The sequence below is a fragment of the Anarrhichthys ocellatus genome, unplaced genomic scaffold (assembly GCF_004355925.1).
Source record: "Anarrhichthys ocellatus isolate YVR2014 unplaced genomic scaffold, GSC_Weel_1.0 scaffold5, whole genome shotgun sequence".
In the NCBI taxonomy this organism is placed as follows: Eukaryota; Metazoa; Chordata; class Actinopteri; order Perciformes; family Anarhichadidae; genus Anarrhichthys; species Anarrhichthys ocellatus.
Window position 1 is genome coordinate 14,963,746 of NW_022280035.1, and position 27,764 is coordinate 14,991,509.

At 43.0% G+C, this 27,764-nt stretch overlaps 5 protein-coding genes across 13 annotated transcripts in view; 3 read left to right on the forward strand and 2 right to left on the reverse strand.

Annotated features, from left to right (window-relative positions):
* Positions 1-6,918, forward strand: part of ubr4 (ubiquitin protein ligase E3 component n-recognin 4) — a 50,486-nt gene extending 43,568 nt beyond the window's left edge. For all 9 annotated transcript variants that reach the window (XM_031844583.1, XM_031844591.1, XM_031844586.1 and 6 more), the window contains 16 exons: positions 601-688; positions 873-1,000; positions 1,210-1,317; positions 1,501-1,617; positions 1,745-1,935; positions 2,138-2,311; positions 2,433-2,532; positions 2,663-2,881; positions 3,049-3,162; positions 3,318-3,460; positions 3,567-3,692; positions 4,087-4,281; positions 4,421-4,645; positions 4,885-4,975; positions 5,217-5,379; positions 5,593-6,918. In XM_031844583.1, the coding sequence (XP_031700443.1) occupies positions 601-688; positions 873-1,000; positions 1,210-1,317; positions 1,501-1,617; positions 1,745-1,935; positions 2,138-2,311; positions 2,433-2,532; positions 2,663-2,881; positions 3,049-3,162; positions 3,318-3,460; positions 3,567-3,692; positions 4,087-4,281; positions 4,421-4,645; positions 4,885-4,975; positions 5,217-5,379; positions 5,593-5,657 (2,247 nt within the window). In that variant the 3' untranslated portion in view covers positions 5,658-6,918. The remainder of the gene's footprint in view (positions 1-600; positions 689-872; positions 1,001-1,209; positions 1,318-1,500; positions 1,618-1,744; positions 1,936-2,137; positions 2,312-2,432; positions 2,533-2,662; positions 2,882-3,048; positions 3,163-3,317; positions 3,461-3,566; positions 3,693-4,086; positions 4,282-4,420; positions 4,646-4,884; positions 4,976-5,216; positions 5,380-5,592) is intronic.
* Positions 6,919-11,202: 4,284 nt separating this feature from the next.
* Positions 11,203-12,606, forward strand: LOC116382463 (transcription factor HES-5-like). The gene is made up of 2 exons (XM_031845537.1): positions 11,203-11,305; positions 11,416-12,606. Exons 1-2 carry the CDS (start codon positions 11,243-11,245, stop codon positions 11,848-11,850), a joined length of 498 nt encoding a protein of 165 aa, XP_031701397.1. The 5' UTR covers positions 11,203-11,242; the 3' UTR covers positions 11,851-12,606.
* A 3,337-nt stretch (positions 12,607-15,943) lies between these two features.
* On the forward strand, positions 15,944-16,733 carry her12 (hairy-related 12). Its single transcript, XM_031845887.1, has 2 exons — positions 15,944-16,028; positions 16,143-16,733. The coding sequence occupies exons 1-2, from the start codon at positions 15,960-15,962 to the stop codon at positions 16,563-16,565; spliced, it is 492 nt and encodes a 163-aa protein (XP_031701747.1). The 5' UTR covers positions 15,944-15,959; the 3' UTR covers positions 16,566-16,733.
* Positions 16,734-18,952: 2,219 nt separating this feature from the next.
* LOC116381880 (transcription factor HES-5-like) lies at positions 18,953-19,481 on the reverse strand. The gene is made up of 2 exons (XM_031844356.1): positions 19,413-19,481; positions 18,953-19,303 (listed from the first exon to the last, which is right to left on the reverse strand). Exons 1-2 carry the CDS (start codon positions 19,479-19,481, stop codon positions 18,953-18,955), a joined length of 420 nt encoding a protein of 139 aa, XP_031700216.1.
* Positions 19,482-22,418: 2,937 nt separating this feature from the next.
* Positions 22,419-26,228, reverse strand: tas1r1 (taste receptor, type 1, member 1). Its single transcript, XM_031845876.1, has 6 exons — positions 26,038-26,228; positions 25,622-25,940; positions 24,734-25,501; positions 24,415-24,633; positions 24,014-24,134; positions 22,419-23,344 (listed from the first exon to the last, which is right to left on the reverse strand). The coding sequence occupies exons 1-6, from the start codon at positions 26,226-26,228 to the stop codon at positions 22,419-22,421; spliced, it is 2,544 nt and encodes an 847-aa protein (XP_031701736.1).
* Between the last annotated feature and the right edge of the window lie 1,536 nt (positions 26,229-27,764).

Below are 27,764 nucleotides of genomic sequence, written 5' to 3' on the forward strand. Positions count from 1 at the left end.
GAAATCACATATCGAGATATGACAACAAAACACAATTATGTTGTCTAAATTGATAATAACAAGCACATACTACCAGATTATTCTGCACTTAAGTTCCTAATTAAATCAGAAAATACAGAGTCACAAAACTATCAAACTTAATTTCATAGACTATTTATTCTTTGAATTTCCAGAAAACATGCTATATTGTGATATATATATATATTGTTATAGAGGTGTGAAATGACCTATATCTTGGTAGAAGATATTAGTCACATTGTTTTGGAAATAAAACAGTTTTTTCCCACTTTTGTCCATCACACGTCTCTCGTTAACTACTACAATACGTTAATTTTCCTTTCATCTGTCTGGTCCTACTCCTGCATCTAACAGGTGAGGGAGGTGTGTGTGTGGAGCCAACAGTCTTTTGTAGCTCCGTAAAATCTAAGCCCGCCCATTTTCTAGCGGCCACATTTCACCTTGAAATACATCCCAGGACAGACGCTAAAGATGCTCAAACTTCCGTTTCACAGGGACTTTAAATGCTTACAGCTCACTTAATAGCTGTGTAACAACACCTTTACTGTTAGTCATGGAGCTTGCTGGCTTTTTTTCTCCAAGGGTGAGCCAATGAGAATCATCTATCGAATGAGAGGTCTGCTGGGAGATGCCACTGAGGAGTTCATAGAGTCTCTGGACTCAACCACAGGTTAGAATTACAATTAATGTACATTATTGTTGTCCTAGATATCACATATATTAATGCTGTTTTACCAGTGTGTAAGCCAGTAGCCTCAAGGACCTGCTCTTTGCCATCACAAGGGCAGAAATTGAATGCTTAATGTCTCATCTCAATTGAGGATTATTATTGTTTTTATCTCGCCATACAACAGATGAAGAGGAGGACGATGAGGAGGTGTACAAGATGGCAGGAGTCATGGCACAGTGTGGAGGACTGGAGTGTATGCTCAGCCGCCTCTCTGGAATCAAAGATTTTAAACAAGGAAGACATCTTCTCACTGTAAGTCCTTTACAATAAAAGATTTGTTTTCTGACCTTTTAAAGCATATTGAAATGTGTTTTTTAATTTCAACTGTCGAATATAAAGTATGAATATAATTCGTTTTACTTTGGGAAGTCTTTTCCGACAGCAGGAGAAACGCAGCAATCCCTTGTGCAGTCCCATAAAACGTGTGGCGAGTGACACGTGTTCATCTGTCTCACTTACAGGTGTTGCTGAAGTTGTTCAGTTATTGTGTAAAGGTGAAGATCAACAGGCAGCAGCTGGTCAAACCGGAAATGAACACACTCAACGTCATGCTGGGAACTCTGAACCTGGTGAGTGTTACATTGACTTTGTACTGTTATGTTGTGTAGTCTGATCAGTGGGGGAGGAGGGAGATTCCGGTGCAATTTTGTTAATCAAATTTAAATTGCAGTGCAATGCGAGGCTTTCATAATACAGTTTGTCAGTTACTTTCAGTGTTATGAGAAACATTTGAATGTCCATTTCCCCCTCAGGCTTTAGTGGCAGAACAGGAGAGTAAGGACAGTGGTGGAGCCTCCATAGCGGAGCAGGTTCTGAGCATCATGGAGATCATTCTGGACGAAGCCAATGCCGAGATTTCAGAGGACAAGGTAAGCATCTAGACCAGGTTCAGCCTTCTGAGGAAAGAACAAATGTTTGACATCAGAAGAGAATCAAAACCTGTAAATGTTCTTTCTTGTTACTGTAATCAAATGGACACTGGTTTGTCTTTTGCAGGGTAACCTGCTGCTGACGGGAGACAAAGATCAGCTGGTCATGTTGTTGGACCAGATCAACACTCCGTTTGTGCGCTCCAACCCCAGCGTGCTGCAGGGTCTGCTGCGCATCATCCCGTACCTGTCCTTTGGTGAACTGGAGAAGATGAGGATCCTGGTGGAACGTTTCAAACCATGTTGCAGCTTTGACAAGTGGGCATCACTCTGCTTCTACGTACAAATATAAACACATTGAAGTTTTTAGACTGTTGGATGGATAGAAACTTTAACAGCTAAAAGAGTTACATTATCAAACCCGGCTGATCATTTCAGATGTATTTGTGCCACTCTGAGAACCGCACCTCTTCCGAGAGTGTTTATGACGGAGAATTGACCGCTGGCTTTGTTTCCTCAGGTACGACGAGGAGCACAGTGCAGACGACAAAGTGTTTTTGGATTGCTTCTGCAAAATCGCTGCTGGGATCAAAAATAACAACAACGGCCATCAGCTGAAAGATCTCATTCTCCAGAAAGGAATCACGCAGAGTGCACTGGACTACATGAAGAAACATATCCCCAATGCCAAAAAGTAGGTCTTCTTGCATCTCCCAAGCTCCCAGAGATAGTCTATCAATACCTTTGATACAATTCAATATATAGGTGCTTGATTGACTAAACCATTCTTTTCTGGTTCTGCACTCTCTCATTAGTCTGGATGCAGATGTCTGGAAGAAGTTCCTCTCCAGACCAGCTCTACCCTTCATTCTCAGATTGCTTCGTGGTTTGGCAACCCAGCATCCCCCCACACAGGTACTAAAGATTATATATGTTAATGTTACATCGTTAATGTTGCCATGTATGGAGGAGGGAGCATGAGAGAGCCATTTAAACACGTTAGACACAGCTAACGTGACTGGCTGTCATCTTGTCTTCTGTTCAGGTGCTGATAGGCACAGATTCAATAACCAACTTGCATAAGCTGGAGCAGGTATCCAGCGATGAAGGCATCGGCACGCTGGCGGAAAACCTTCTGGAGGCGCTGAGGGAGCACAGTGATGTCAACCTGAAGATCGACGCGGCCCGCAGGGAGACCAGATCTGAGAAGAAGCGCATGGCTATGGCCATGAGACAGAAGGCCCTGGGAACACTGGGCATGACGGTACGCTACTCCTCTTTTATCCAACTTTTATCTCCATTTAGTTTCTCGTCACCTTGTTTAAATGGCGTTCATTTGTATCTCTACCGCTGTCACTTTGCTTCATTAACACAGCCCAGTGTTATATTGTCGTTGGGTGTTTATGTGTGCCGTATGTGTTTACCTTTCAGACCAATGAGAAGGGTCAGGTGGTGACCAAGACCTCGCTGTTGAAGCAAATGGAGGAGCTGATAGAGGAGCCGGGCTTGACCTGCTGTATCTGTAGAGAAGGTTACAAGTTCCAGGTACACATTCATGATTATGGAAATATTTCTTGAGATAGGATTCAATTATTTTATGTTTCAGCTGCCACTGTCGGCAGACAAAATGAATCCCTGAGTGCTAAGCAAGACAATCTTCTAGTATAATGACAGTTCGATCTTTGTCTCCTTTGTCCCAGCCAACCAAAGTTTTGGGTATTTACACTTTCACGAAGCGTGTAGCCTTGGAGGACTTTGAAAACAAGCCAAGGAAGCAGCAGGGCTACAGCACTGTGTCGCACTTTAACATAGTCCACTATGACTGCCATCTGGCAGCTGTCAGGTAGCACCAATACCATCATTAGCATGCCATTTAATAATGTTGTTGGGGGTAACCTCACTTTGCATTTATTCTAATCTGATGCTTTTGTTTCTCCCCCCCCCGGCAGGCTGGCTCGTGGGCGAGAGGAGTGGGAGAGTGCTGCTCTCCAGAACGCCAACACCAAATGCAACGGGCTGCTTCCTGTGTGGGGGCCACATGTGCCAGAATCAGCCTTTGCTACATGCTTAGCAAGGTAGGCTCACACATCGGCACACTCTCGGGGTTTTACAGTATCGTCAACTATCAAAACCACTAGCCGACACTGTGCATTGTTGTAGACCAATCGTTCATGTGTGGTTTGAAGCCGGCGGCTTATGATGAACATGAAATATGATCAACATGTATTGATAAATAACGAGAACTATGTTGTAGTGTGTTTGGGCTGCCGAGGTGGGAACCACAGGTGGTGTCAGAAAGACTCTGTTTAATGCGTAGAGATGGCAGCCTCAAAACGCCGCCGTTTAGGAGGAGAGGGCCAGCAAACTTTGAACCAGCCTACGTCTACACGTAGACACTGAGGCAAAAACGTTGCTTTGTGTGGCTCACAGTAAATCATTCCCACCTGGATGTCTCTCTGGCGCTCACAGGCACAACACATATCTGCAGGAGTGCACGGGCCAGCGGGAGCCGACGTACCAACTCAACATCCACGACACCAAACTGCTGTTCCTCCGCTTTGCTACCGAACAATCGTTCAGCGTGGACACTGGAGGAGGAGGACGAGAGAGCAACATCCACCTCATCCCTTACATCATCCACACTGTGCTCTACGTCCTCAACACGTGAGTACCGTTTCATCTGTACCAATGCCCAGCTGCTAGATAACACACAAAAACATAAGTCAGCGTATTTGATCAGCATTCAGCTCGTATAGTTCATGTATTTTCCTCCTCATCTCACTTTGAAACTCTGTCACCGCAGTACAAGGGCTACGTCCCGGGAGGAGAAGAACCTGCAGAGTTTCCAGGAGCAACCGTGTGAAAAGTGGGTGGAGAGCTCGTACGAGGTTGAAGGGCCGCACTATTTCACCATCTTGGCCATGCACATCATGCCGCCTGAGCGCTGGAGGAGTTCACGTTTATACTTCCTACGAAGGCTCCTGGTCAACGCACACGCCCGCAAGGTCTCGGCAGTCTCCACCAACAAGTATGACACTAAACTTCTTTTATTCATTTTTTATTTTCCTCTTTGTTTTGCTACTACCATGTTAGTTAAATCCCTTCAGTTTGGATCAAGTTGGAAATTGGAAACATCAAATAATCAGTTTGGTCAATAAGTTTAAAGAGTAACGCCCCTAATGCTCTGCACTGTATTTAGGATTTTAATATGAAATTGAAAATGCAATTTATCTGTAACTTCATCCTCTTTTTCACTTTCATCATCAGACTCACAGATAAAGCACCAAAGGAGTACGCAGTCTATCGCTCACCTCTTCTCTTCTGGGCCCTGGTGGATCTTGTCTACGACATGTTCAGGGTAAATGTGTTACACCTTCAGAGCGACTGCGCATGTTGATGCCACAAACGTAACTCGGATGATATTCTGGTTTTTGGTTTGGATGCTATGAACGACTGGGCACTGATCAGTGCTGGTCATTTCTTTATCTCGGTAAAGTTGCATGTGTTTACCAATGAATCAATGTTGACCGTGACAGCAGAAGAGACAGAGCTGAATGTTGTCTTCACTTCTCCTCTTCTTCTTCTCTTTGGCCGTACAGAAAGTGGCCACCAGCAACACGGAGGGGGGGTGGTCCTTCTCGCTAGCAGAATATGTGCGTCACAACGACATGCCCATCTACGAGGCCTCGGAGCGCGTGCTCAGGGCCTTCCAGGATGAACTCATGCCGGCTGAGTCCTTGTCAGAGTTCTGTGATGTTGTAGGTCAGTATACATGCCTACATTCCTGATGAACAATTATTATCAAAATCTGAATTCACTCTGAAATGGAACAAATCTGCAGTGAGCCAACTGGTTGAACCGGGATGGTCTCTGGTGCAGCTTGTTGACTCCTGACGTTGAGGTTCCTGCCCGGTGTAAGTTCTGAACTGTGATGCGAGTGTTATGAAGATACTTGACTTCACGTTTCTCTTCCAGGTCTTCTCTCTGAAATCGCAGACCCCGACCTCTTCCTGCAGGATTTGTTGAACTCTTTGCCCTGATGGCCAACCTCAACCCTCACCCCTCCAACACACAACAGCCCTGCAGATACAGTTGGGACACCTACCAACTGAAAGAAGGAAAAGATTTTCTCTTTTTACACACTGACACACACACACACACACACACACACACACACAGAGTATACACATTGCCTCTTACTCAACTCCCTCCCCCTTATGACATCTTCAAATTCACTTTAAGCTGAAACTGTGTAGTCTAAAAAAAGAAAATCATCCACTTTTGGCAACATGTCTAACGTGTAACACGAAAACACAATGCTGATGTTAAACTGCACTAAAACAGAATTGACACGCTTCAGTCCAGAGTCGCTGACTGATGATTGAAACCAGAGACGTTTTGTTTATTTTCTGGTTCACGGCTGTTATCGCCAACAAACATGAAGCTTCACCATTGTTCTGTCTTTTAAGGACATCACAGATTGTCACAGAATGGCGGGCTGAGAATAAAAAAAACAAGTTGTTTGGTTGATGGGAATAACAAGGGAATTCTGTTTTAGCTTTCAAACCCCCCCCTTATATTGGGCTGCGATGTTAAGGTAACTCAAAATGTTTAACCACATGTTAAGAGTGGCATTTGATTTTATCTTGTTTTCATTATTGTTTGTTAGATTTCAGTTTGTTTTTGGTTCGGCTTTTAAAATAACACGGTTTCAGTGTCACATGGTTGCTGTTTGGTCTGTAGTTTCTAACTGGAATTTGAGTGATGGACAGAAAAAGAGCTTTTTGATTTTGTGTGTATGTGTCAGGTTTCTTTTATCATCCTCTGAAGCAAAATGGTGAAAAAAACAATGACTAAAAGTTTGTTTTATTTTTCCCCATAAAGCTATGCCTTTGTGACAAAGTGAACTTTGGACTTGTGAAAGATCCCATCTGTTGCAACGAAATATCAGACCTGTCTCCATTCATAATAAAACAGACCTACATTATATCCTTAAAACACTTTTTTCTTTGACTGTTTTCCTCCGCAGCAGTTTCTTTATTTCTCGGGCCGGTGTCGATTCCCCAGAACAGATTTCTGGAAAGCAAAGTGCCGCTGAGTTTCATCCTCAGCGATTGACTTTAAACGTGTAGACCGTTGAGAAGGAGTCCCTGTGCTCCAGAGCTGAATGCATGGTGTGGAGTTCACCTAGTGTATTGTTCATACTCCTAATCCCGCTGCTACAATGTTCAACTGTTGCTGAATGTCTGCTTTTTGAATTTAGCCTATGATTAATAAAAGCCGTTATAATTCCAAATCTGATTCAGGGGTAACCTCTTCTGTTCCAGCCGCTGGTCACACAAATTTGCTGTTCTCCACCAAAACAGCACGTTTGGTTTCAACTGGGAGGAGGCCGGAGTCTCCGTTGAAAAAGAGTTATTGGAAAATGAATGATGGCTGAATTCTACTTAGCCGCTTCAGTTGTGTTCTGGTGAATGCTAGCTCGCTGTCCTGACTCACTGGAACAATTCAATAGAACGGAGCTGTTGTTATTTCATTAAGAAACCTCTGCAGTTAATTATTTTAGGATTTTTCTAAAACACTGTCTTAATTAGAAAATGCATTGCCTTTTGAATATCTAGTGTTTCCCCACCATATGATCCTTGAGCAAGGCACTTACAGCATCATTGGCTCCAGCTAAATCTATACTCTACACACCTGGGTTTCCAACAGTTTGATCACATTGATCCAAAAACCCTATAACCTATATCCTACACCCTAACGTCCTACTGTGGCTCTGCTCTTTCACACCAGCTCAAGAAGAAGAAAAAATAAAAACCTGTAGGACTTTTGGGCCAATTATTATAATAGAAACATCAACCTGTAGACTATACCTCTGAGGTGGTGAGACCAGAGAGGAAAAGCTTTTGCGGTACAGTTGTATAACGGCCACTAGAGGGTGAATTTCAGTAAGACACTGATGTGAGATGACAACTAAGTTTCTTACTCCCTGTAAACCAAATAGAAACTCTTATATTAACTGAACTGAAGAAATTAATTTTTAAATTTACATTTGAAAATGTTTAATCTAAATAATCTACCGTTATTAGTTTTAGGAAATCATTTTCACCACAAACTGCAGATGTTGGGAAAACATTATTTCTTTATTCTTAACTTGCATATGAAGCACATATTGCACATCTCGGTTATGACGACTAACATGACATCACTCAACACAATGTAAAAACAAAGTATGCATTGGCATACACATTCTCCCTTTATGAAAAGGAATATGGCTTTAGTTAAAAACAACACCTGGCAACGTGGTCTCAGGTGACCAATTTCAAGGAGTATTAAGGCTTAAGGCATAACATGCACATTTTAAGGCCAATTTGTGGACCAATAAGATCAGTATTATATGGTATACATCTCTCATCTTTACCATCTTTTCCACTTTCTGTGGAGTGAAAGCACCCAACAGAAAACCAGATTTAAAGTCCTTTTCCATCTGAAGAATGTTTTCCATTTGGAGCTTCTCCTTCACAATGTTCATTACTACGAAGCTTGTAGACACACACACACACAGTCCCGCACATCCCATCTCATTTCATGTTCTCGTGTGTGTGTGTGTGTGTGTGTGTGCGTCCACTTGCTACTGGCAGCACAGCGGTGCCACGTCCTCGGCAGGTGAGGGGAACAGCCGCATGGCCTCTCTGGAGGATTTGGTGTAGCCGTTGTGGAAAATCAAGGCCTTTTTCACTGTGAAGAAGGAGACCGTCTTGTCCCACACGTCGGAGCTGGACACCCCAGTGATGAGTTGGCTCTCCACTGCTGAGCAGAGCCTCACTGCTCTGTCTGTGCACTTCCTCTCCAAAACCATCATCTTACACATGCTGAGGAGAAAAAGGGAGAAAACATCAGATTAATGCTGAATACACAGAAAAGACACCAGATTTAAATGTAGCTGTCAACAGAAATCCTCAACTGTAAGAGCAATTTAAAAGGCTTGCTTCTGCTGCTGCCCTCACACTAAGGAGGTGAATGGAGTGATGCTCCCATCATTGATTGTCAAACAGCAACTGTCTTCCCAGAATTAGTGTTCCTGTTAGTTTGGATAGTCCACAAACCCTCCATTAATTGGAAGCACTCCCCAGAAAAAAAGGTTGTTGGTGTGGTTTCTCACCAAAAATCCACCTCCATTGTCTTGGGGTTCAGGCAGAATTCTGAGTGACAGAAATCTCAAAAACTGGCAAATAAAAACAAATGAGCAAAAAACCAAACTACCAAATTATCGCTATAACCTTGAATGAGACAGAAGTTTAAAAACAAATAGTCAAATGAACTTCTACCTATGAGTTTTCACCATTTAAGCTTACCTTGTGTGCTGGTCCCTCATGGTGAGTCAGTTGGTGTCCAGTCAGTCCAGGCCTGTGTCGCAGTTATGATTTTACCCACCGCGACCTCCCTCCTTTATATACTTATACCAACTATCCCATCGATTTAATGTGATGCTGGTTCTCACAGTGTTCGGCCAATCACAAAGCAGTGTTATGACAATAGGATGTGAATGAATTAGTGGAATTCATGGGGCACAATGGGCCCAATCCAAACAAACAGGTGGGAGGGGCCCTTCGTTGAACTTGTCGCTCAGCGCCACAACAAGGGAGATATCCTCGTTATTGTATCTTCCTGAGTGATATGTGGTGGGAACATGGAGGAAAGATGTCAGCCCGAGGACGTCCTACATGGAGAAGTATGTCCATTCAACAACGTGGTGGACATGGATGTTCATCTAAAGCTTAATGGCTTTAGACCTGCACTTCCACATGTTATGTGAAAATGTAGATAAAGTTACCTTTTAAAGATCAGCAATATGTTAAATCATCACGTTGTCACAACTGAGAGTTTTATGGTATTATAGTTTCTTAGGTTACCATAACATGTTATATTTGAGTCCCTAATGTGTGTTTTTCCTGAATCCACTTTTTACAACTTTTTATCTCGTGCATCTATAATTTGTACGCCCAAACTGTGAAAACAAATTCCAGCAAACTATCCACAAGGTATCGCACCCGCCACACACACACACACACACACACACACACTGCCCATTCTCTCATTTAACTTTCTGTCTCTATTTCAGCCTCTCCAATTCTCACGGTGAGCGTCTCCCATGCTTGATTGGCTGACAATAGCGTACTATCCGTCCAGATGGTGTGCCTGGAAGCCGTGTGTGTGTGCGCGCGCGCGCGCGTGCGTGCGTGTGTATTTGGAGGGGGGTTGGTCACTCAATCTTTGTTCGATGGGGCACACTTCCTTTGTGCAGCCGGCCTCAGTGTCATTAACACTGAAGTGTGGGAAGCCTGGGACCACAGCGGCTCCCACGTTCCACACAGGCAGGAAGGGAGCGTGTGACTGAGACGTGGCCAGCGGCAGGCAGGTCAGCCAGCTGTGTGTGTGTGTGTGTGTGTGTGTGTGTGGGGGGGGGAGGGAAAGTGAATGAGAGTGTGGCTGTCTGCATGAGTACGGGGGGTTTGCCTGATGTGTGAACATGTGCTGGGAGTGTGGAGACTGTTAAGATGTTAACAGTTGAAGCAGTTTTCTTGTCTTACAGTTTAAATCATGTTCGCCTGCCGTTAAATTAAAGTGGACAGACTGAACTTCAACAGCATGACCTCCGAGTCCTTTAAAGCAGCAACATATCAAGTTTCAGCAAAATATCAAGTGTCAGTATTGATTTTTCAGTGGAATGAGAGCATCTGTAATGTCAGTAATAATGCCTTTCAACACCAGAAAAAGTACGATAGGACAAAGTTGAACCAGGAAGTCGGTCTATAAACTGTGATGGATGTTCACATTTGACAGTTTGAATAACTCTGATCTCTAAAGTGCATCTTGCCCTCTCCAAACCACTGAGAAGAGAACAGACAAAACAAAAAATGCAGGAACTTATCATATAAAAAGAAAAAATATTGTCCGATTAAAACTGTGTGGGCCAAACACACACTCTCTTTTCTTCATCCAGTAGATTTTTATTTGAGTCTCAAAACTCACTGAGAAGCTCTTCTTCTATTCATCTTTAAGACGTCTCAACTGTTGCACGGATCCACGAGCAAAGTCTGCCGTGTGTCAAACTGGTGGAAGTGGCTGCATGTTGGCCTTTTCTAATGGTTGGCCCTCTGTAACACCCACGTGTGCCCGGTGGCGGAGGCACTTTGTGCTCAATTATGTGGCGGTTGAGATGACATGAGACAGCGGCGTGCTTCCCTCTGGGGTCACCACTTTCCCATATCAACACAAGCACTGGGTCAGTCTCCCAGCTACATCCCCCCCCCGCCCCCCTCCTCCCTCCCGCCCCCACCGCACTCTTTCTCTCGCAGTCTATTCCTCCACCTGCTCCCCGGAGACACACTCATTGTCCCCACGGCTATAAACACTTCATTGAGCATGTGGCAGCCCTGCGTCCCTCAAAGCCCTTCCCAGCGCTCCCATTGGCCGGGGGACTGTGAGAAACTCCAACAAGCCCAAGACCCACACATTCATATGGAGATTTGGGTGTATAAATACAGGGCAGAGGCAGAGGAGAAGGCAGCTCACATTCAACTGGCTGTTCGAACCGAGCAGGAACGCTCTTGACTCTACAGCTATGGCACCCACTGTTTTTGGACAAGCAAGCTATCCTAAGGAGCACCTGGCTCCTGCTCATAAGGTAAATTGGATTTCTATAAAGTCACATAACTCCCTTGTTAAATAGTGTTCATATGGTATGAAAGAGCGTGAATTTGTATTCTAAATTCTATTTCTTTTTGTTTTCTTCAGCTGAGAAAGCCACTGGTGGAGAAACTGCGCAGAGACCGCATCAACACCTGCATCGAGCAGCTGAAATCCCTGCTGGGTCCCGAGTTCATCAGGCAGCAGCCCGACTCTAAGCAAGAGAAGGCGGACATCTTGGAGATGGCCGTGTGCTATCTGAGAGGCTGGCAGCATCAGAAGCAGCAGCAGAAGGCCGGCGTGACTTCCGGCCGGATGGCGGGCGGCGACGGCTACTCTCGCTGCGTGCAGGAGGCCGTCAGCTTCCTGTCACACTGCGAGGTCCAGACTCAGGCCCACCGACGGCTGCTCAGCCACTTCCAGGGCCTGCAGGCGTCCAGCCACACTCCCTGCACCCTCTCTCCTCCTGGCTCTCCGCTCCATCAGATCAGCTCCAGCAAGGGTGTGAGCCAGGCCAGCAGTGCTCTGTGGAGGCCCTGGTAGGATGGAGGCAGCATCACCTCCTCACAGAGAGAAAGAGAACTAAGTCTGTGAACGTCATGGACAGAAAGTTGAAGACTTAATTGAAGTCGGTTTCCTTTTGCTTTGGCAGGAGAGTCAATATTGTTGAGTATTTTACTAGTGTAGCGAAAAAGGGCACAATGTGCCAGTATTCCTTTGGAAGTATTGAAATGATCAGGTTTTACTGAACATGTACACCGTGTGTATACACATTATACGCTTTACAATTTAAAGTGCTTACTCTTGTTCCTGTGGGGAGAAATACTTTTGTTTGTTTGTTTTGCAAGCATCACTGAATTGTCTTGTTGTAACACCCTCATGGGGTGGAAACTATCTAAGTGTCTGAGACACTGTTTGGTTTATGTGTTTAAACTACTGTCTATCTGTGATACTAAGTATCACTGACTGATACATTTCATCAGCTTGGTGCTGATGAATCAACAACATCCCTTAATTGGATCCCATGGATTCACTTTTACTGTAAATCTTTTTATGATTATACTTAATTATGACTATATGTAACCATTATCTGGCCTATGAGTGTTGTACCTGTTAACTGTTCAGTTGTAATGTTGATAATAGATGCTTTTTCATCTTCAAGTGAATACCTTTTATAAAGGCATGTTATGTTGACATCAATCTTTACGAAAAGATTCTGTTGAATTGCTTCCTTGAGAAGTTTGCCTTTGAACTTGAAAAATAAATTGGAAACTTCACATGAAGTTTGACAAACATAAACAATAGCAGCGTCTTTATTTTCTCATAGAACAGAGTGTTAGAGGACATTGTACATATAAAGTCATACATAAAAACTGTAGTTTGCGTTTTAGTGCTGACATCACGTCTCGAATGACTGAATGGATGATCAATGAATATGAGAGCAGGTAGAGTTTGTGTTCTAGTCAGGGTTTGGAAACAGACATATATCCAGTCACACCAGAGAGCTTATCAGCACAGCACTCAACTAACCGCAGCGCCACTATTGTGCCTTGCTCAAGGGAACAACACCATAGTAATCAAGGTTAGATACTGTAGCACTCTTTTTGGATAATATGTAAAATGTGGTACTTCGTCAGGTAATCATAGCTTACTCGAACTCTGCAGAGTCACTTTGTTTGCTGCCATTGAGGCCCCATAGGTCAGTGTATTCATATTTTAACAGTGGACGCACTTTGCCCAAATTCTTCAGTACACAAAATAATGTGTATTCTGGTCTCAAAGCAAAGGCAATATAATAATATCTACATGTACAGGCCTTGAGAGGCTCAGGAGCTGAGCAGTGATGCTGCACAAAGTATAGTCCGACTATATTAATATAGTTAATAGATGTAAATGTGTGTTTTGATGTACACTGATTTGTTTGCAGTGTGGATTTTTCATTTTTAGTACGATCTATCTGAATGACCCGATTGTCCTTCAACCAATGAGATTAAAACACCTGTATGTTCAGAAATAGAATTAATGATACCCAGGGAAAGATTTGACTTCACTAACTTTGATCTTAATCGTTGCCCCAGTGTTTCCCACAGGGATCATTCAAGTTTCATCTCATCTGACCTCTCTGGTGCACAGGTGTTCCCAAAAAATGTAAAAACTGGGGTGACACCCCGCACACATGACCCACTTCTGTTGTGGTGGTGGTGACATGCTGTCTAGTGCTTGAATTATGTCTCAAGTGCCACAAAAGTCTTTCACAACTATTTGTGTGTGCAAAAGTTGTGGAGAATGTGGCGTGCATGAGACTTTCTCAGGGTCTAGTTGTCCAGGCCAGATGGTCTGGCTGAAGCTGCCTCCCCCTTCAACAGGAGATCAAACACCGTAGCTAATGTGATGTGTAACAAGACACACTTCTATTGTTCCCATCTCGGGGCCAGTGAATAGGCACAGAGTGTGGGAAACGGGAGATATCACACTCACAGAGAGATGCCTGACGGGAAGCCGCTCTGCGCCGCCGCGGGTCTGAGCGATGGCCGAGACTTTATGGCAGGAATTCAGAGCTCTCAGGCTGCTGGTGGGAGGGGAACTCTCGTCTTCACACACACTTGTAGACAAAGACCCCCAGCAGCCGTGCAGTGCACACTAACTTTCAGAAGAGGCACATATTCACACAAACATGTGCACAATGAAATCAATGGAGGGGACAGATAATAAAGCCAAACATGGACGTGACTTGACGGTTTGGCAGTTTCTGTGCTTTCAAATGCTGCAATGGTGATAAGAGGGCTGCAGAGAGGAGTTACGACAGAGAGAGATGTTTACTTACATATACCTAAATATGAAAATGTAGAGAAAACAAGTCCTGGAAATTAAAAGCATGTGCAAGTAACTACATTTACTGAAGTGTATTTGTAATTATATTATTTGTCATTCTACTTCAGGTTAGATTGTTCATTGTCTTTTACGCACCGTTTTAAATCTGTTGACAACCTCCATTTCATTTATTTCACAGCTACAGGTTCCTAGGTAACATATTTGAATGGGCTAGTATTTCTGTTGTGGCATTTCTACTCTGACTAAATGAAAACTTTGAATGTTTCTTTCAGCATTGTCGATGGATGTCTGAAAAGCTTAAATTAAAAGAGTCAACACAGACCAAAGGCAGACAGGCTGCCCTGTGCCAGGCAGTGAGGCCAGTTGACTTGATTTTTCCCAGATGGACCGAGACACAGAGTTTCTGTTTGTCCTGCAACAAAAGATCAATTAACATTCCCAGTGGAGCATTGAGGAGCGGCATGGCTTTTGTAGCTCATTTACCCTGATGTTGGGGACTGGTGGGAAACTGGGGAGACGGGACTACTCACACTGCACCCACAAGGCCGGCTTCACATCTGGGGCCAGCCAGTGACGGAGGCCTCTCAGAGGCACACTGCCAGCCCGCTCATAATGCCATTGACTTGACTCTAATTGGACACAGTTCATTTACAACAGGGTCTGCAGACTTTTAGGGGAAGTTAGACAAGAGCGTATGATGAAAGATTGCCTACATTTTTTAGCCAAACTAAGTGACTAACGTGACAAAAAAACTACTGTAATCCAAATGTGATTTGTCTCACCACATGTAATTCAACATACAGTTACAGTGACTGAAAAATAAATCCTTACAAAACATGGAAATTGAATACATTTAATATTCATAAGTGAAAAGTTTGCTGTCAAGTTCAAATACCAAAATAACTGACAGTTCTTTTAAAAATCAATGATTGACTGATCGTTTTGCGATATGAGGGATGCACTTCTAATGTTACACACTGCCTGTGCTTGGGCCACTTGGGAGTATATTTTTGTAAAGTAATATAAAGGCGTATTTTTCATATCCATGACTTGTTACCTTTCTTCACACATCAGTCCTGTGGCAAACCCTGGCGTTTTTGACAGAAAAGTGAACTGTAACATAAGGCAACACGTAGTTGGAAAAGCAACAGGTGGAAAATGAAATGATTCACCTGCAGCCGGTTGATGTCACTCTTTAACATTGTCGACCTCCCTTCCTGCTCCTTCTTTTCTCTTGCGGTTTATCTTTGCCTGCTCAAACATTGTGTAGCCTATCTGTGGTCAACCTGTGACCAAAAAACCTGTTATTTTTCTGTTCGTCTGAAAAAAACATGTTCCTGTGTCCAAATGCTCCCGTCTACCACTAAAATGCTTTTAGGAGGAAGAGACGCTTTGTTTGCAGAGAAAATGAAGCCTTCAGCTTATATTGTTTTATTGCAGTGAAGCATTTGGTCCTTAATTGCAGTTATCCCCCTTTGAAGATACCCACTTTTGTGTACCTTACCTTCCATTATTCTACATCTAAAAAATTGAATTTAGACCTTCAGTCCATGATTAATTCTCAGATGACCGCTTGATAACATGTTAATTACCTGTTGCTTATCTTGGGAAACATGCCCCGCACAGCGACATGCTCTCTGAGTTATTGACATGTCTTCCATTGTTGTGCTGGGAGTCCCACTGGTCAGAGTGTGGGAACCCCAGCCCTGCCTGAGCCACATGGCTTTGTTATGCTAATCTCTCAGTATAAAATGAGGAGCAGCCTCTCCGGGGGCATCAGAGCTAACACTGCAGTCCATGCCAACTTCACCTGCACAGACATGGCTCCTTGCTCATCCAACTACTCCTCTTTTCACCACATCAGGATCTCTGAGAAAGACAACATCAAAGTAAGTACTGCAGAGGAGTTTAAGGGCTTTGCATCAGCTTGTATGGTCAAAATGTACACATTGTTTATTGCTGATTTCAATCATGAGCTTACCTATCTCTCTTCTCTTCCACAGTTGAGAAAACCTATTGTGGAGAAAATGCGCAGAGATCGCATCAACAGCTGCATCGAGGAACTCAAGATCATCCTGGAGAAGGAGTTCCACAAGCATGAGCCCAACTCCAAGCTGGAGAAAGCCGACATCCTGGAGATGACCGTGAGCTTCTTGAGGCAGCAGCTGCAGCCGGGCCTCTGTAAGAGCGACTACAACCAAGGCTACTCTAACTGCTGGAGGGACTCTGTGCACTTCCTGTCTGCTGGACCCAACACAGAGGCCTCTGTGACTCCTCTGCAGGGCCTCCAGCAGCAGAAGCAGCAGCTCCATCAGGCCCAGAGAGCCAGCAGCTCCTCCCCGGTCTGCTCCACCCTCAGGCCCACCACGCTGCAGGAAAGCAGCAGCAGCAGCAGCAGCAGAGGCCCTGTGTGGAGGCCTTGGTAGAGACTTTGACACACAAACACTCCGAGACCTGAGGGGACTCTCCCTCAAATACGTAGGAAATATATTTCCAGCCTGTTCATTGATGATGGGTTTCCTTATTGACTCATCACATTGATGGACAAGTAGTAAACACGAAGGCTCTCATAGTTGAAGGTTGTCTTGTTTTAATTTGATTCACATTTGATGTTTGCTTTTCCTTTGTGTTTAAAGCTGGAGGTTGATTTTAAGTGATGACGGTTTTGTCGAATCTTGTGAAATGACTGTTTACTCCAGTGGAGTTTATCTTTGGGCTGCTTGATGTAACGGTATCTGTTATACTGACAGTTGCTGTTGAGAATATTTCTCTTCTGTTTTGAATTGTCTATGCCAAATTGTATGGATGATAATTATGGTGTGTATGTTGTAAATGGATTTTCATATTAACATTTTTGTTGATATTGCTGTTTTGCTCTAACATTTAGGCTCTTAAAACGCATTTCTAACATTTGTATGACAATTAAAAATAAAAAGATACAATCAATAAAAAAACACTGATTCCAGATTTTTTAACGAAAGTATTCATATTGTTATTCGAAAAATCTAAAATAATTGCTCTTTATGGTGATAACTTTCCCTTTTTTTAAATAAATAAAATGTTCATACCATTCTTGCTAATTTTCATGATTAACTTCTACATAAAACTGTCCTAAGCTTGTCTTAATTTTGGAAAAGGTCATGTGATGTTTGGTCAGGAAGCAACAGATATCACAAATGTTTTTAAACATACATAATACTCAAGTTAAAAGTCTTGCTTAGACTACTAGTATAGAACATTTCCTCATATCCTTTCATAGGACACATGACAGCATTTCTTCGAATTGCAAATCCAGAACTCATTCCAAGAATAAAGAAAACATGTACACAGATTAACACACAAGCAAAGTGTTGAATGGCATATAAAATAATATCTTTGACTAAAAGCTGAGAACGCATCAGTTGGAATTTATAGATTTACATATGGCAATGTGGTTTTTTTCCATTGACTAAAGAACTGGCACTTCTTGTAAAAAGCATCACAAATTAATAATTCAAATCAAAAGTAAAATTATTTTAAAAAGCAACCAGCCATAAGAAAACACACAATTACACACATAAAACACTAAATCATATTTTTTTCAAAAGCAAAGCCTACATACTATATTCACAATTAATAGATCTACACAAAATGTAAAAAAATAAAAACGTATTTGATCAAAATCAAAATTTAAAGTTTAGTTAGGTACGGTATTTTAGAAACATTTGTTGTTATATTTGTTGAAATTCTCTTTAACGGCTGTGAGTACTAACAATAGCCATGTTCTTGTTTACGTTCACAATGATTTTGGGGGAGTGGATTGGAGGGGGGCGGTGGGGGTGGGGGGGGGGGGGGGGGGGCTGAAGGGGAGTCAGTGTTGTAGACTTGGAGACTTTCTTGCTAGATTGAGCAACTTTTGGAGCTAGTGCTGCTAGCTACTTTCATTGGAAAAGAGTTGGCAACGCAGGGCTTGGTTTTTAAATTGGATACTCATAATCTAGTTTACTCTTGCTGGTTTCTCCAATTCTTATTCTACTTACTGAAATGTCAAGTTTGGGTTAAAACTAACATGCGTTTCACGATTATCCTATTGCCAACAACACTGCATTACAAAATAATACACATCATACACAAACGACCTGCATTTAGTCAAACACATTCTTCCTTTATTAAAGGCAAATAAGTCACAACAGACAAGTTCAGTAAACCACTCTTATAATGTGACATACATTTTAAACTTCACAACAAGTTAATGAACATTATTTTCAGTTACATAAAGCAACAGTAATAATAACCTCACTGTGAGGCATGAGGATGCTGTGATATTGTCTCACTAACAGAAGGTGTTGCTCATGTGTTGTGAATGATCTCCAGTGTGAATTTGGGATGAGGAGGATAGAATCCCTCTTACGTATCTTTCGTCAACATGATGAAACACTAAAAACATTGAGTAACACCACGAGTGAACAGGCTGGAAATGTGTTTTCCTACATACTGAGGGAGAGTCCCCTCAGGTCTGAGTGTGACGCTGCGTTCCACATTGCATACTTTTTATTTTTACTTTTAGTACACACTGCAGCTGTCCTTACAAAGTACGTACGGTTGCATACATTCAATTGGGACACGCTGCTTCGTCATAATGTTACACGTTTGACCCTCTTGCTCGTTCACTCCGCAGAGGGTTCTGGTTCAGAATAGCCAGAAGAGCATGCTGGATGAATACTGCAAAATGTGAATGGACTAGTAAGTGCAAATACACCAAGTAAGACATCTTGGTGTATTTGGCATACTGCATTAGACGTTCAGTATAGGTATTGGAATGCACAGGGAGTCTCTACCAAGGCCTCCACACGGTGCCTCTGCTGCTGTCCTGCAGCGTGGTGGGCCTGAGGGTGGAGCAGACCGGGGAGGAGCTGCTGACTCTCTGGGCCTGATGGAGCTGCTGCTTCTGCTGCTGGAGGCCCTGCAGAGGAGTCACAGAGTAACCTCGGTTGTAGTCGCTCTTACAGAGGCCCGACTGCAGCTGCTGACTCAGGAAGTTCACGGTCATCTCCAGGATGTCGGCTTTCTCCAGCTTGGAGTTGGGCTCCTGCTTGTGGAACTCCTTCTCCAGGATGATCTTGAGTTGCTTGATGCAGCTGTTGATGCGATCTCTGCGTACTTTCTCCACAAAAGGTTTTCTTAACTGTGGAAGAGGAGACAGGTGGGTTTGGCTCATGATTCAAATCAGCAATAACCAATCAGACATTTGTACTGCACAAGCTGATGCAAAGCCCTTAAAATCCAGTACTCACTTTGATGTGGTCTTTCTCAGAGATCCTATTGAGGTGAATAGAGGAGCAGTTGGAGGAGCAGGGAGCCATGTCCGTGCAGGTGAATTAAGCAGCTTCTTCAGGCTGAAACTGAACGCGTTGACCTCTCCAGGAGGAGCCACTCTTCATTTTATAGTGAGTTATTAGCATAACAAAGCCATGGAGGGCTGGGATTTGTAACAATGGGACACACATCAATAACTTGGAGGTGAAGCAATCACAGGCTGAACAGTAGAGATAAAACCATTCCCAAGATGTATATCAGACTGAGAATGATGTGCTGTCAGTCTCTGATCAGGAGCTGTTGCTTATCTCACGCTCCAGTCACACAGGGGAACACAGGCAGCATCTCCTCATGTGCTCCCAGGGAATAATTAAACAGGATTTAATTATAGTGGCATCCAGGGAAAAGGTATTGAAAGTAGGCATGTTATAATTGATTGGATTGCTAGTGTGAAACGAAGACATTTCTTCAATTTATTCCACTCATTTTGATATTTAGAATTTTTCATTTTGTCGCGTTAACTCCATTGCAATAAGTCTAAAAAAACTCATCTTTATATATCTCCTAAATTTCAGTCTACATGAGGCAATTTTACACAAACTAATAATGATGTGAGGACTTTAATGATAAATGCAATATTACTGAATCAAACAACAAATTCTGCACCTGCAGATTCACTGTAACGGCATCTAGCATGTTGTCTTGTAGGCTGTGATTTGTTGCTCACAGTGTTTGTTTGTATCCTGGGACATCTTTGGTGTCCTGTTGTAGTCTTAAGGTAGACAATTCTGATCACTGTATCGCTCAGATGAACATACCGAAAGTCTAAAAGATGGTTCAAGCTTTTGATGTCCAGATGAAAAACATGTTTTGAATATTGTGTGATGATGACTATTCATTTTTCCAAAATGAAATGGATCGAGAAGCTTGTCAAATGAATTCCTGAGATCTTCCCCACAGGACATTGCTTTGGTCCTTAGTGTGCTGACAATAAAACTCCTGCTTGCTCACCCATGGCACACTTCTATTGTTGACCGAGGGTATTAAGCCGTGAGTGGACAGAGAGACTGTGGGAAAACCAAGCTTGGACTCTACTCACACATCTACTGGTCAATAGCCCTGACCTCCCAGCCACAAAAGGCCTTTTCATCTCTCCTCTCAAACAACAGCCAGCAGCAGCACTGTGTGTGTGTGTGTGTGTGTGTGTGTGTGTGTGCTTGTATGTGTGTGTGTGTGTTTGTGTGGTTGCACATGCACGCAGACCAATTGTGCATTTATTTGATATGCAGTGAGAGTTTACGTCATACAATGCTGTTGTCAGGGATCTGTGACCAGCTGCCACTTGTTGTCAGATCCCTGGAAATATGATCGTGTCGCTTGCTTTGTCGACCTAAACCGTCATTTTTAAACTATAAAAGCATCACATGTCTTAAACAAATAAAAGAAATCTCAAAACAACAGAAAGACGGTCTTTTCACCAATACATACACTTGTTGATCAAGATTTGATTTTATAGATACCTGTGAGGTTTTTGACCAATACTTTGGTTTCAAATATTCTAGAAACCAGTAAGACTTCCTCAGAAATTTTCTTCATTTTTCTTTTTCCAGTAAAAAAATAAAATTACATTTCAAAAATCAGTGTTAGCGTGACAGTCTCTAGTACAGCCACCAGGGGCGCTGTTTATCCCCTCCAACATACACACATCCATGTACAGTATTTAGTGTCATTTCTTATAATTATGATTAATTAGTGGTGGTGGCTGACTGCATGCTGATTAAGATTCAAATTAAGCTGTCAATTAGTGTTTGGTTTATGAATCAATGCAAGGAAATCAGAATTGTTCCTATACTACCATACTACTTTGTATGCCAGAAAAATATGTAATATACCAATACATAGTATGTCAAATGCAGTATGCCAAAAGTACCAGGATGTCCTACTGCATCTGGTCGCATTTTGACGTATGCAAGCCAGCATGCTTTTCTGGCTATTTTGACCCACAATCCTCAGTGCAGCCAGATATATGTGCAAGAGGGTCAAAGGTGCAGTGTCATGAGGAATTAGGACGTCCTAATTGAATGCATACTGCATGCAACGGTGGGTTGTAAGGGCAGCTGCAGTATGTCCTAAAAGTTTTTTAAAAGCATGCGATTTGGAACGCAGCTTACGTTTAGTTTTGACACAGCAGTCATTTTGACATGTAATGGTAGGAAAAAGTGAAAACAATAAAGTTAATGATGGCTGAATTCCATTTTGTTGCCTCAGTGTTCGGGTCCTGTGATTATACACTAGTATCCCGGTTTTGAGACTGATCCTGGTTACATTCAACGTGAGAAACCATAACAGTATCCAGGTTTCTAATGATCTCTGTGCAGTTTTACTCTTGATTTCGCAGCACCTCAGCCACTATAGACCAACTAAGAATGTTCAGGGACCTGGCGAGGTGTTTACATGATGCCACAGTATCTGGTTTCTGGCTAGCGTATCTTTCTTAAACCAGGAGTGTTCAAAGCCTCTGAGACTACAGTGCTTATCTGTTTCCATTCGGTTGTGCATGGGTTTACATGCACAACCCATCACTGTCACACTGTCATGGCGTACTGGTACTGCTGAACAATGACTGGAGCTATAATAAGTAATCAAATTACAAATTTATTATGATTAAACAAGTCATGGATGTCCAAAGATACATAGACATTTTCATCAGTTTTCATCAATAATTTGCATGAATAGCTCCAAGATAAGTTAAATTTGATTTTTTTAAATGTATACAAACACAAAGATAAAGTTTATTACTGTATTTTCTTCTCCCCTACACAGACCAATCAAGTACAATTTGTACACGTACAATTCATGTTTTAAACTCAGTTGTTAAATAGATTTAAAAGAAACACTCAACCTGTGTTGTTCCAGTTATTTTACCTGGTATTCCTGCATCATACAATTCATCTATTTTTCATCAACTGAAATAAATACAATCCTCATTGTTTGTTCATGGTATACATTTGAATACAGTTCTGGAAATGGGCAGTAGTGTTCATTTGCGGCCTCAGGGCAATAATATAAATTTTGGGCAGGAAGTAGCCCCCGAGGAAGGCCACGACACTGAGGAGTATGGCGAACACGTGCGCGGCCATAGTGAACGGGCCTCTGCTGATGAGGTAGAAAGTGAAGAAGCTCATCCAGGAGATCATGTACAGCATAAGGCTAAAGGTCACACACTTGGCCTCGTTGTAGTTGGCTGGCAGGTCTTTGCCCATGTAGCTGAAGGAGAAGCAGAGGACACTGAGCAGCGATACGTAGACGAGCTCAAGGCCTGCAACAAGTGAGAGGGTGTTACTGCACTCAAACACAATGCTGTCCTTGTAAAATTCAAGATCCTGAGAGGGCTGGGGAGTGTTGACGGCCACACGGATTACAGAAATGAACAAGGCGGTGGCGGACACTAGGAAAATGGTAAACTCTGCTCCGTGGTTTTTGGCCCACTTGTCATAGGCTGGCGGCAGTTTGGATGCAAATTTAAAAATGCAGATGACCTGGAGGGAGCGGACAGTGATGCAGGCCAGACACACAGTGAAGCTGAAGATGAATAGAAGTTGCTTGAGGATACAGGCCAGAGGAGACGGCTGGCCAAAATGGCACAAAGAGCTCATTGCAGCAGCAGTCAGGGCTGCCAGCATCAGGAGGCAGGTGCGGCCTCCGGCAGACTTGGCCACAGGCGTGTCCAGGTTGAGCAGGAGGATTATTGCGGAGGTGGAGGTCATGAGAAGACAGGTGGCCAGAAAGAAGAGCAGGGCGATGGAGAGGGGGGCGTCCCAGGCGAGCAGCAGGACAGTCCTTTTCAGACACTGCTCGCTGCCAGGGGGAGCCCACTCCTCCGGCAGACACGGCTCGCATGTAGTGGATTCTGAGGAAGAGCGACAGCATAGATGTAAAAGCTGGGCTGTTGTTGTTTTTTTGCCCAATGTGACAAGAATTCAAATTAAAAAATGGGTTAGTCATCAAGAGAGAATGTTATGGTCTAGAGCAGAAAGGGTTTTTAGGCCTTTGCTAGGCAAAGGGAGTTGGCATCCCTATAGGGCTGTCAGGAGGACATAGTATGAGTAGGAAGCACCACCTGCTGGACAACCTCACGCACAACAGCTGAAAAATACTGGTGTGTTGGAGTAATGGTCATTTTTGTAGATCAATAGGGAATAATCATAAAGAAGAAAATTGCCTTTTATTAAGTCTTTACAGTCACCAGATAAAGTCGTTTCCTGTCTCCAGTGTGATCTTTGTCTTGACTGGTGCAGTGGGACATCCGTCTGCTCTTTCATGCTCTCAGTGCACTTAAATTACTTTTTTGGATATCTTTCTGTTTTGTTTAATTTGCTTTCCCATTGTACAACAACCTCCATCACATGCTTCACACATTCACTCCACTGATGATGCTTGATTGGGTTGTACAATGAATTACTAAATTCTGCATAATATTCTTAATCTGTACAAATGAATTTGTCACTTTGTCAGTTTTTTTCTTCGTCTGAATATTTTTCTAGTGCATTGACTTTTTTTCCGTGTGTCTTTATGTTACCACTTATATTGAGAAAAGTAGCAGAGGGGCAGGTCTGGCAGTCGAAGCAGCATGCGTGTTGCCCTGTCAGCAGCTTCTTGTGGCCTCTCGGGCAAGGTGGAGAGCAGATGGACAGCGGTACCTAGACGGAACCAACAGGGTTCAACAAAGATAATATTTAATTTTGATTCACTCGGAGTCAACATTTTAAGTTTGAATGTCTGATTATTATTAATGTTTCCTTTCAAAATATATTAAGCAGGCAGCTGACAAACACTTTATCCTAGGTTGTTTTTTTATTATGTTTTGCATATTTCTCACCGATAGTTGCACCATTTTTGCACTGAATTATATAAGAAATTGAAGAGTTTTTAAGATTTACACACAAACACTTTACTCAAAGATTCTGCAATAGGTCGTACTGTTCTCGAGTCTCCCGCGTTGTGCCACTCAATTTGATCAGCGTTAACTGTGAGCGTAATGGGATCTGGGCTGAAGGAGCCCACCTCTCTGATTGACCAGTCAGTTCCCCTCCAAACCCAGAAAATGATGTCATATCCTGTTGGCGGGTCACCATTTATGTCAAAGTACACAGAAGTGTTCTCCAGAGAGAATTTCACCTCCTTAAGCCACCAGAGCAGCTAAGGTGGAGAGGAAGAAGGAAACATCAGTTCCAAACAAACAAAGTGGTTCTGAGAGATTTTATTCTTTGCAAAAAAACACAAATTGACATCTGCTCACCTCCCACGGATACACCGTCTTCCTTTGGCACTCTCCAGAATCACAACCAAGTGCTCGGTGCAGAGCATGAGTCACAGCATACACTCCCTTATACACATTGAAGGAGGAGGTGATGTCATATGTCTCCAGAGAAAACTTCTTCCTGGCGAGGCTGTACAGGTCTGCGCTCAGACAGTCATTGCCTGGGCTCATGGTAACATTAGAGACTTCCTGGGTGTCAGTGTGTTCCATTGAAGCCTCAACTACCTTTCTCTCAAACTCCTCAAAACCAGATAAGGTTGTATATTTGATGGAGACGCCGAGCACAGTGCCGATGGTGTGGATCCCAGGTATCCCTGAAATGAGACTAGACACTGACCAGTCCTCTGTTCCAATCCACACCTTACCTGTCACGTTCTGCTCAATGACAAACGGGAAGAAGTCCTTGACTTTCGACTTGCTGGAGAAGACCACGATGGTGTTGACTTTGGTCTTCTGTATGCTTTCCACTATGTTCCTCATGGTCTGGATTGTGTCATCTCCGTACGCGGGGATGACTCCTTGGTAGGCGATGCAGATGCCGTGGTGTGGTGCTCGCTCGGACAGGCTTTGCATGCCCGCCAGGCCATAGGCGTTGTCACTGCCTAAGAGAGCGACCCAGGTCCAGTTGAAACGTTTCAGAAGATGGATCATAGCTGTCACCTGGTTCTTGTCACTTGGAATTGTGCGGAAAAAGGCTGGATAGAGGTGCTTGTTGCTCAGCATTTCATTCGATGCTTCATAAGAGATCTAAAAGAAAGGAAGAGCCTATAACAAATGATTCTGCATTGTTTGGATGCCTTTTCATGTCATGTGGAGTATGCAATAATTCAAGAGGCCATGATTGAAACCTTCCAGGTGATAACTTACTTGTGGTACAAGATAGGCCCCCAGTAAAGCAGCGGGGGTGAAAGTTTTGCTGCTGCTGTCTGGCCCAATCACAGCCACGGCCTTTTCCCTGTTGTAGTTTGTGTCTCCCCCTGTCTCAGATGTAGATGGGCTCTGAGCCTGCTGCTCCAGCAGGTCCAGTGTGGCCAGGATACCGGCAGCTACTGAGCAGGTGTCGTACATCTGGTAGCCCAGCTTCACCCCTGGTAAAAGAGGCTGCGGTCCGGTGCCGTTGTTGATTTGTTCCACAGCAAATCTCATGGCTTGCAAAAGGTGAAATCCGTGTTTGTTGGGAGTACCTCTACAAGGGGTAACATGACAACGGGGAAATTAATTAAGACATGTCAAGATAGCAACATTTTGGATGACTTTATAGCCAGACTAGCAGTGAAACTCACACATTGCACGGACGCAAAGAAGGGAAAGCAGCACTTGGTTCATCTGCGTAATGGAGAGGAAAGAGTCCAGCGATTAAGAAGTCGCCTTGGAGCTGCATCCCCTGTCCCTGAGAGATGTAATCCAGTTTCCCATCAGCCGACTGTAGCATCAGCCAGCCTAAGGAAAGAAGCACAGCACCATACAGATCCATACTTCACCTCCACCTCACACACACTGCTGCTGCGGAAGCTCTTTGCAGAATGGATCAGGGCCTGTTTATTAATTGATTGATAGGGGGAGGGATGATCACATTTGCATCTTTCTGGGGAGTGTTAGTGTTGAGTCAAGAGTATTTGCATGTCAGATTTGTTTGAGTTTCCCTCCCATTAAAAGGAAACGCATACATGTAATAAGCCACATGTAATTCTATTAATCTTTGACAAGTGACATACAAATGTAAACCAGAGCAAACACGGACACAGTTTTTGGCTCAGTGCAGAACTATTAATCATTTCAAGTTGATTTTTCTTTTGTCTTCTGGAAACTTTCCTTCACATGATGAACCTCAGAAGGGTCGATATTAATTAATTATCTGGTCCCTATTAGGTATTAGTCACATGCAGTGGCTTATCTAAAAGCCTGTTATTGCCTTAAAGCTATATGGTTTGAATGTTTAGATGCCATTGCCGTAAATCTGAATGCACCTGTCGTACTGTAGCAACGTAACTGTTATGATTCCATTTGTTAGAGCACTCTTTCCAAAAGACTGGGCCGCGAACCATAGGTGGATTGTTGGAGATTTTAAAAGGGTCCAAACTTTTCTTTCAACTTCTTTCTTAGTCTTTTATCATTTATATCTGCAGTACACATGATGGAGCCTAAATGTTTGTATTGTTCTGATAACAGTATGTAACTTATAACAGCTAACTACTGGCCTTCTCCCAATAAAAGAAGACACATTCATTGGATGCAGCTTACATTACCTACATTAACAGTTTTTGTACCTTTTACTTAAAATGATCAATTGAGACACTGCTCAGCTTTTCTTCTTTATTCCTGAAGTTAGAAATGCAAATGGAAAACAAGCTCTTTTTTAAAGTCTCACTCTGATTGAATCTTTGACATTATTGGGTATGTGTAATAATACATTGATCTCCTATTTAGAGACTAATTATACATGTTTTAAGTGACATTAGTGACCATCGGTCCTTCACTTGTGGCAATTTAACGGTTGTTTTTATTTACCAGTTACAATTTTAGTATTTTGTTGCAATGTTGGACAAAAGATAAAAAAGGACATTTTAATTTCCACAAGAATTTTACCTGGTTAAATACATTTTTAACAGGTGTTTTTTTTAGGTTTTCCACTTTAAAATGATGAGTTAACATTGCAAAGACATTTTATCCATCCATTATCTTTATCTGCTTATCCAGTTCAAGGTCGCAGGGGGGCTGGAGCTGATCACAGCTGACATTGGGCGAAGGCGGGGTACACCCTGGACAGGTCGCCAGACTATCTCAGGACTGATACAGGCAGACGGCCATTCACGTTCACGTCCCAACAATTTAGAGTCTTCATTTAATCTAAGCTGCAGCTCTTTAGACTGTGAACCCGGAGAGAACCCCGGCCCCTCTTGTTGTGAAAAAGGTTTGTTGTTGATGCCGGCAAGGCTTACATGGGAAACTAAAGCAGAGCCTTCATTGATTTATGTTATTAGTACCTGTATTTTAGTTTTTTAGATTTTTA

What these genes read in the sequence shown, in the direction of transcription:
- LOC116382463 (XM_031845537.1), top strand. Translation starts at nt 11,243, where the DNA reads ATGGCACCCACTGTTTTTGGACAAGCAAGCTATCCTAAGGAGCACCTG. An exon ending in ACCTGGCTCCTGCTCATAAG is followed by an intron (nt 11,306 to 11,415) that starts GTAAATTGGATT and finishes TGTTTTCTTCAG; the next exon opens with CTGAGAAAGCCACTGGTGGA.
- her12 (XM_031845887.1), top strand. Translation starts at nt 15,960, where the DNA reads ATGGCTCCTTGCTCATCCAACTACTCCTCTTTTCACCACATCAGGATC. An exon ending in CTGAGAAAGACAACATCAAA is followed by an intron (nt 16,029 to 16,142) that starts GTAAGTACTGCA and finishes TCTCTTCCACAG; the next exon opens with TTGAGAAAACCTATTGTGGA.
- LOC116381880 (XM_031844356.1), bottom strand. Translation starts at nt 19,481, where the DNA reads ATGGCTCCCTGCTCCTCCAACTGCTCCTCTATTCACCTCAATAGGATC. An exon ending in CTGAGAAAGACCACATCAAA is followed by an intron (nt 19,304 to 19,412) that starts GTGAGTACTGGA and finishes CCTCTTCCACAG; the next exon opens with TTAAGAAAACCTTTTGTGGA.
- tas1r1 (XM_031845876.1), bottom strand. Translation starts at nt 26,228, where the DNA reads ATGGATCTGTATGGTGCTGTGCTTCTTTCCTTAGGCTGGCTGATGCTA. An exon ending in TCTTTGCGTCCGTGCAATGT is followed by an intron (nt 25,941 to 26,037) that starts GTGAGTTTCACT and finishes TACCCCTTGTAG; the next exon opens with AGGTACTCCCAACAAACACG. An exon ending in TACTTTTCTCAATATAAGTG is followed by an intron (nt 23,345 to 24,013) that starts GTAACATAAAGA and finishes GCTCTTCCTCAG; the next exon opens with AATCCACTACATGCGAGCCG.